Source organism: Triticum aestivum, chromosome 4B (genome assembly GCF_018294505.1).
Source record: "Triticum aestivum cultivar Chinese Spring chromosome 4B, IWGSC CS RefSeq v2.1, whole genome shotgun sequence".
In the NCBI taxonomy this organism is placed as follows: domain Eukaryota; kingdom Viridiplantae; phylum Streptophyta; class Magnoliopsida; order Poales; family Poaceae; genus Triticum; species Triticum aestivum.
Genome location: NC_057804.1, coordinates 176,391,004 through 176,398,361, shown reverse-complemented (window position 1 = coordinate 176,398,361; position 7,358 = coordinate 176,391,004). Strand labels below are relative to the sequence as shown.

Sequence of the window (7,358 nt, the reverse complement as noted above, 5' to 3'; positions counted from 1 at the left end):
CTAGATTGGTTCCGCCTCGTGGCGGCGGAGTTTCATCTTGTAAGCTTGCTTATGATTTTTTTCAAGGTAAAAGCCTTCATATAGTAGAAGATGGGCATCGGAGGGCCAACAGGGGGCCCAGGAGACAAGGGGCGTGCCCAGTAAGGGGGGCGTTCCCCCCACCCTCCTGGCTAGGGTGTGGGCCCCCTCTAGTATTTTCTTCACTCAATAATTCTTATTAATTCCAAAAGTGACTTCCGTGGAGTTTCAGGATTTTTGGAGCTGTGCAGAATAGATTTCCAATATTTGCTCCTTTTCGAGCCAGAATCCCAGCTTCCGGCATTCTCCCTCTTCATGATAAACCTTGTAAAATAAGAGAGAATAGCCATAAGTATTGTGACATAATGTGTAATAACAGCCCATAATGCAATAAATATTGATATAAAAGCATGATGCGAAATGGACGTATCACGCCCTGTGGGCGGTGGTTCCTTTTCTTCTCCGGCATCGTCGTCCATACCGTCGATGTCTTCGGAGTCGAAATCAAGCATGTCAGTAAAATCGTCGACAGTGGCTATCAAGTGGGTGGTCGGTGGGTAACTAAGTTCTTCGTTGTCCGCTTCCCTCTCAAGCTGGACATAGTTTGGCCGAGAATCTCCTAACAAGGAGAGGGACTTTAATTAGTTTAACACGTCACCCAAGGGTGAGTGTTGGAAGATGTCCGCGGGAGCTGAACTCTAAGATCGGCACACGGTCAGATTCGATGGGTGCGTATACACGTGGTCCGCAGCCTATGGCCGGAGACGAGTCCGAGGTTCTGATGACACAGGCCTCGTTGGAGGTGAAATCTGTGTTCGGCTCTAGCGACGTTGAGTCTGTGGCTTCCATGGCGGGGTTGGGCCTCCCGTCCTCGGATGGCGCGCTCCGCTTTGGATCTAGGGCCAGTGCGGTTACAGGCGTAATCTCCCGCACACCATCTCATGACAGGTTTAAGTCATGTTCATCGTGGCGGCGGGGCACATCTGTCATGGGCTCGAATCCGTCGAAGATCAAGTCTCCGTGGATGTCGGCGGTGTAGTTCAAGCTTCCAAACCTGACCTGATGGCCAGGGGCGTAGCTGTCGATCTGCTCTAGATGGCCAAGCGAGTTGGCCCGCAATGCAAAGCCTCCGAAAACAAAGATCTGTCCGAGGAGAAAAACTTTACCCTGGACTGTGTTGTTGTAGACGATCGGAGGAGCCATCAAGCCTTATGGTGACGACACAGTGGAACTCTCGATGAAAGTACCAATGTCGGTGTCAAAACCGGTGGATCTCGGGTAGGGGGTCCCGAACTGTGTGTCTAAGGCTAATGGTAACAGGACGCAGGGGACACAATGTTTACCCAGGTTCGGGCCCTCTCGATGGAGGTAATACCCTACTTCCTGCTTGATTGATCTTGATGATATGAGTATTACAAGAGTTGATCTACCACGAGATCGTTGAGGCTAAACTCTAGAAGCTAGCCTATGGTTATGATTGTTCTTCTCCTACGGACTAAACCCTCCGGTTTATATAGACACCGGAGGGGGCTAGGGTTTTATGGAGTCGGTTACAGAGAAAGGAATCTTCATATCCGAACCGCCAAGCTTGCCTTCCACGCAAAGGAGAGTCCCATTCGGACACGGGACGAAGTCTTCTATCTTGTATCTTCATAGTCCAACAGTCCGGCATTCGCATATAGTCCGGCTGTCCGAGGACCCCATAATCCAGGACTCCCTCATGAGTTTTTTGAGAAATGTCATTTTTAAGAGGCAGGCAACTACAAAGGCTGAGCCAGCGGTCGGTGCTGCAAACCCTCTACCGTGAGCTGCCACAAGACGACGTTTCAACGACTAGCTGCCTGTGTTACATGGGACCTCCGTAGATGATGCAAGGGCTGAGAGAAGCGGAGTTAAGAGCTGCAAAATGTGGGCAAGGGGAGGGGAGAGCGATGAGAAGTTAAGATGCAAGGCATCCAACGCTCAGCTCGCTGACAGAGAGAACCAAATGGTATGACCGGCGAGTTGTACTTTATGGGAATGGCTAGACCTTAATCGATTGAAAACATAAAAACAGTTAGTCAATAACCTCTTCCTATCTGAACCGTTGGATCAAGATCCAACATACCGCGCTTTATCTTCAACCTCAAAACACATCTACTGTTTCATTTCTTCTTCCCACACCCGCCCGATCCACCCCAGGCCGAACCGCCGACCACCACTGCTCGCGACCAGCTAGGGGTGAGAAATGTCATTTTTAAGAGGCAGACAACTACAAAGGCTGAGCCAGGGGTCGGTGCTGCAAACCCTCAGCCGTGAGCTACCACAAGATGACGTTTCAACTACTAGCCGCTTGTGTTGCATGGGACCGCCATAGATGCTGCAAGGGCGCCGACACCGCTGCAAGGGCTGAGAGAAGCGGAGTTAAGCGCTGCAAAATGTGGGGAAGGGGAGGGGAGAGCGATGAGAAGTTAAGATGCAAGGCATCCAACGATCAGTTGGCTAACAGAGTGAACCAAATGGTATGCCCGGCGAGTTGTACTTTATGGGAATGGCTAGACCTCAGTCAATTGAAAACAGAAAAACAGTTAGTCGATAATCTCTTCCTATCTGAACCGTTGGATCGAGATCCAACATACCGCGCTTCATCTTCAACCTCAAAACACATCTACTATTTCTCTTCTTCTTGCCACACCCGCCCGATCCAGCCCAGGCCGAACCGCCGACCACCACTGCTTGCGGCCAGCTGGGGGTGAGAAATATCATTTTTAAGAGGCAGGCAACTACAAAGGCTGAGCCAGGGGTCGGTGCTGCAAACCCTCGAACGTGAGCTGCCACAAGAAGACGTTTCAACGACTAGCCGCCTGTGTTGCATGGGACCACCGTAGATGCTGCAAGGGCGCCGACACCGCTGCAAGGTCTGAGAGAAGCGTAGTTAAGCTCTGCAAAATGTGGGGAAGGGGATGGGAGAGCGATGAGCAGTTAAGATGCAAGACATCGAACAATCAGCTGGCTAACAGAGAGAACCAAATGGTATGCCTGGCGAGTTGTACTTTATGGGAATGGCTAGACCTCAGTCAATTGAAAACAGAAAAATAGTTAGTCGATAATCTCTTCATATCTGAACCATTGGATCAAGATCCAACGTACCGCGCTTCATCTTCAACCTCAAAACACATCTACTGTTTCTCTTCTTCTTCCCACACCCGCCTGATCCAGCCCAGGCAGAACCGCTGACCACCACTGCTCGCAGCCAGCTGGGGGTGAGAAATGTCATTTTTAAGAGGCAGGCAACTACAAAGGCTGAGCCAGGGTCGGTGTTGCAAACCGTCGGTCGTGAGCTGCCATAAGACGACGTTTCAATGACTAGCCGCATGTGTTGCATGGGACCGCCGTAGATGCTGCAAGGGCGCCGACACCGCTGCAAGGGCTGAGAGAAACGGAGTTAAGCGCTGCAAAATGTGGGGAAGGGGAGGGGAGAGCGATGAGCAGTTAAGATGCAAGGCATCGAACGTTCAGCTGGCTAACAGAGAGAACCAAATGGTATGCCCGGCGAGTTGTTCTTTATGGGAATGGCTAGACCTCGGTCAATTGAAAACAGAAAAACAGTTAGTCGATAATCTCTTCCTATCTAAACCGTTGGATCAAGATCCAACATACCGCGCTTCATCTTCAACCTCAAAACGCATCTACTGTTTATCTTCTTCTTTCCACACCCGCCCCATCCAGCCCAGGCCGATCCGCCGACCACCACTGCTCGCGGCCAGCCGGGGGTGAGAAATGTCATTTTTGAGAGGCATGCAACTACAAAGGCTGAGCCAGGGGTCGGTACTGCAAACACTCGGTCGTGAGCTGCCACAAGACAACATTTCAGCGACTAGCTGCCTGTGTTGCATGGGACCGCCATAGATGCTGCAAGGGCGCCGACACCGCTGCAAGGCCTGGGAGAAGCGGAGTTAAGCGCTTCAAAATGTGGGGAAGGGGAGGGGAGAGCGATGAGTAGTTAAGATCCAAGGCATCGAACGATCAGCTGGCTAACAGAGAGAACCAAATGGTATGCCCGACGAGTTGTTCTTTATGGGAATGTCTAGACCTTAGTCAATTGAAAACAGAAAAACAGTTAGTCGATAATCTCTTCCTATCTGAACCGTTGGATCAAGATCCAACATACCGCACTTCATCTTCAACCTCAGAACGCATCTACTGTTTATCTTCTTCTTCCCACACCCGCCCCATCCAGCCCGGGCCGAACCGTCGACCACCACTACTCGCGACCAGTTGGGGGTGAGAAATGTCATTTTTAAGAGGCAGGCAACTACAAAGGCTGAGCCAGGGGTCGGTGCTGCAAACCCTCGGTCGTGAGCTGCCACAAGACGACGTTTCGATGACTAGCCGCCTGTGTTGCATGGGACCGCCGTAGATGCTGCAAGGGCGCCGACACCGCTGCAAGGGCTAAGAGAAGCGGAGTTAAGCGCTGCAAAATGTGGGGAAGGGGGGAGAGCGATGAGAAGTTAAGATGCAAGGTATTCAACGATCAGCTGGCTGACAGAGAGAACCATATGGTATGCCCGGCGAGTTGTACTTTATGGGAATGGCTAGACCTCAGTCAATTGAAAACAGAAACACAGTTAGTCGATGATCTCTTCCTATCTGAACCGTTGGATCAATATCCAACATACCGCGCGTCATCTTCAACCTCAAAACACATCTACTGTTTCTTTTCTTCTTCCCACACCCGCCCGATCCAGCCCAGGCCGAACCGCCGACCATCACTGCTCGCGGCCAGCGGCGCTCCCGCGCAGCCTGGCCGCCCCGCCCTCCCTAGAGCCACCCCCACCGCCTGTCTTCCGCTGCCCACGGCCATCACTCTAGCGCCCTAGAGAAAATCGACTGACCCAAACCGGATTTTCAGTCGACTGCCGTATAGCTAAACTTTATACATACATGGACTGGGTCTCATGTGTGTTCGGCCATTATACAAGAACTAACGTCGTGCTGGTGATCAGCAACATCTCCTTGGATTTTGATGGGACATAAGCAGTAACGGTCGGACATGTTGTCACACAATTCCGACACGTGAAGTATAGTAAAAGCAGAAACATGCTCTTCGTCGCCGGCCGGCCGTATCAATCAAACTAAACAATGTTTACTTACCCCGCATGTCGTCAATACCTGCGAAGTCTTTGCTTAGCAATGCACACCGGGATTCCAGGAAGCTTTGGACGCTAGTGCGCGACTCTCAACTTTTTAAACCTTCACTAGCTTTCAAGCCGAGTCCATCACAAGGCGAAGCATCGATCCGGCACCAACGACGTACGTGATGGCCCAGCCGGCGGTACGCGGGGAGCACGGCGACGTGGACGGCCGTCGCACCCACTTCCTCGTGGCGGCGTATGGCATCCAGGGCCACCTAAACCCGGCGCGCGCCCTGGCCCGCCGTCTCGCCGCCATCGACGGCGTCACGGCCACCCTCTCGGTGCCCCTCTTCGGCCACCGCCGCATGTTCCCTTCCGCCTCTCCCGACGACCAGGAGGTCAGCGACGGCGTCATCTCCTACGCCCCCTTCTCCGACGGCCAAGACGACGGCAGCTGGCCCACGGGCACGGGCGACGAAATGGCGCGCCGCCGCAGAGCGTCCTGCGACAGCCTCTCCACCGTGGTACGCCGCCTCGCCTCCGCCGGCCGCCCGGTCACGTGCGTTGTGTGCACGCTCAACATGCCGACGGTGGTCCAGGTCGCGCGCGCGCACGGCCTGCCGCTCGCCGTATACTGGATCCAGCCGGCCACGGCGCTCGTCGCCTACTACCACTACTTCCACGGGCATGGCGAGGGCGGCATCGCCGTCCACGCCGCTGACCCGGCGTACGAGGCCACCCTGCCGGGCCTCCGCCGGCCTATGAGGATGGGACGCGACATGCCGTCTTTCTTGGCTGACGACGCCACGGGCACGGGGGACGAGCTTTCCCAGATGATCGTTCGAGGTTTCCGCGAGATGTTCGAGCAGATGGACGACGAGGAGGTCATCATGAAGCCGTGCATGGTGCTGGCGAACACGTTCGAAGCCCTGGAAGAGACGGCGCTGGAGGCGATCAGGCCGTACCTGGGCGACGTCTTCGCCATCGGCGCCCCCGTTGTTCCTCTTGCAGGAGCCGGGGAAGATCAGAGCATTCATCTGTTCGCGCAGGACGAGGAGAAGAGGTACATGGCGTGGCTGGACTCGCAGCCACCCAAGTCGGTGGTGTACGTGTCGTGGGGGAGCCTGCTGACGTATAGCGAGCGGCAGGCGGAGGAGATCCTGCGAGGCATACGGCGCCTCGGTCGGCCGTATCTGTGGGTGGTGAGGCGGGAGGGACGCTCGCCGGAGGTGGACCGCCTCCTCCTGGAAACGGCGGCGGCCGTGCCAGAGGGGATGGTGGTGGAGTGGTGCGACCAAGTGCGAGTGCTGTCTCACCCGTCGGTGGCGTGCTTCGTGACGCACTGCGGGTGGAACTCGACCCTGGAGGCAGTGGCGTGCGGCATGCCGGCCGTGGCGGCGCCGAGCTGGTCGGACCAGCCGGTGAATGCGCACCTGCTGGCGGAGGAATGGGGCGTGGCCGTCCGGGCGGAGCGCGAGGCCGACGGGGTGCTGACGGGCGCGGAGCTGGCGAGGTGCGTCGAGCTGGCTGTTGGCAGCGGCGACATGGCCGCTGCGATAGCGGCGAACTCGAGGGCTTGGAAGGAGAGGGCAAGGGAGGCGGTAGCCGCCGGTGGGCCGTCCGAGAGAAGCCTCCGGAGCTTTGTCAAGAGAGTGCAAGAAGTGGAGTTTCTAAGGAGCAACTAAAGCTAGCCTTGGAGAAAATAATAATCTGCTCAGGGTCTACATCTTGCCGTTGATGCAACAACAAAAAAAGCATAAACACGAATCTTAAATCTTTTTTTCACATGCTCAATAATTCCCTTAATACAGTACAGTAACTAATTAGATTCTTCATTTCCATCACCTGAGCGCAAATTATGCTGCAAGTTTTGTTTCAGGCTTGTAATGACTGTTTATTTTTGCTGTGTGAATCCATTGACACAAAATCTTTTCCTTCAGAAAAATAAATAAAGTAAGCAAAGAGAAAATAAATGGCTTGTAATCCGCCTATTTCCTTTCAGGGGTAACTTCCTCGTCTTTTCAACTAAAGTGTAAAGGTGTGGGTTTGTTGATTAAGTAAAAGAAAATTGTCCAGTTAATCAATAGAAATTCAGCTGAAAACACGTGAACGAATATTGGTGAGCGAAAACAAAAAGGAAATATATTACGTGTCAAATTCTATCCATGGATCAGATTACATTGTAGACTGTTGCGTTTATGGTCTCAAGGTTTGATCATGGTGTTA

The 7,358-nt window shown here is 53.7% G+C and overlaps 1 protein-coding gene across 1 annotated transcript; it reads left to right on the top strand.

Moving 5' to 3' along the window:
• The first annotated feature begins 5,303 nt into the window (after positions 1 to 5,303).
• Positions 5,304 to 6,976, top strand: LOC123094694 (cyanidin 3-O-rutinoside 5-O-glucosyltransferase-like). The gene has a single exon (XM_044516638.1). The coding sequence runs from the start codon at positions 5,318 to 5,320 to the stop codon at positions 6,815 to 6,817; it is 1,500 nt and encodes a 499-aa protein (XP_044372573.1). The 5' UTR covers positions 5,304 to 5,317; the 3' UTR covers positions 6,818 to 6,976.
• Positions 6,977 to 7,358: the final 382 nt, after the last annotated feature.

Bases quoted from the DNA above. Each gene is read 5' to 3' on its own strand.
- LOC123094694 (XM_044516638.1), top strand. From the start codon at position 5,318: ATGGCCCAGCCGGCGGTACGCGGGGAGCACGGCGACGTGGACGGCCGT.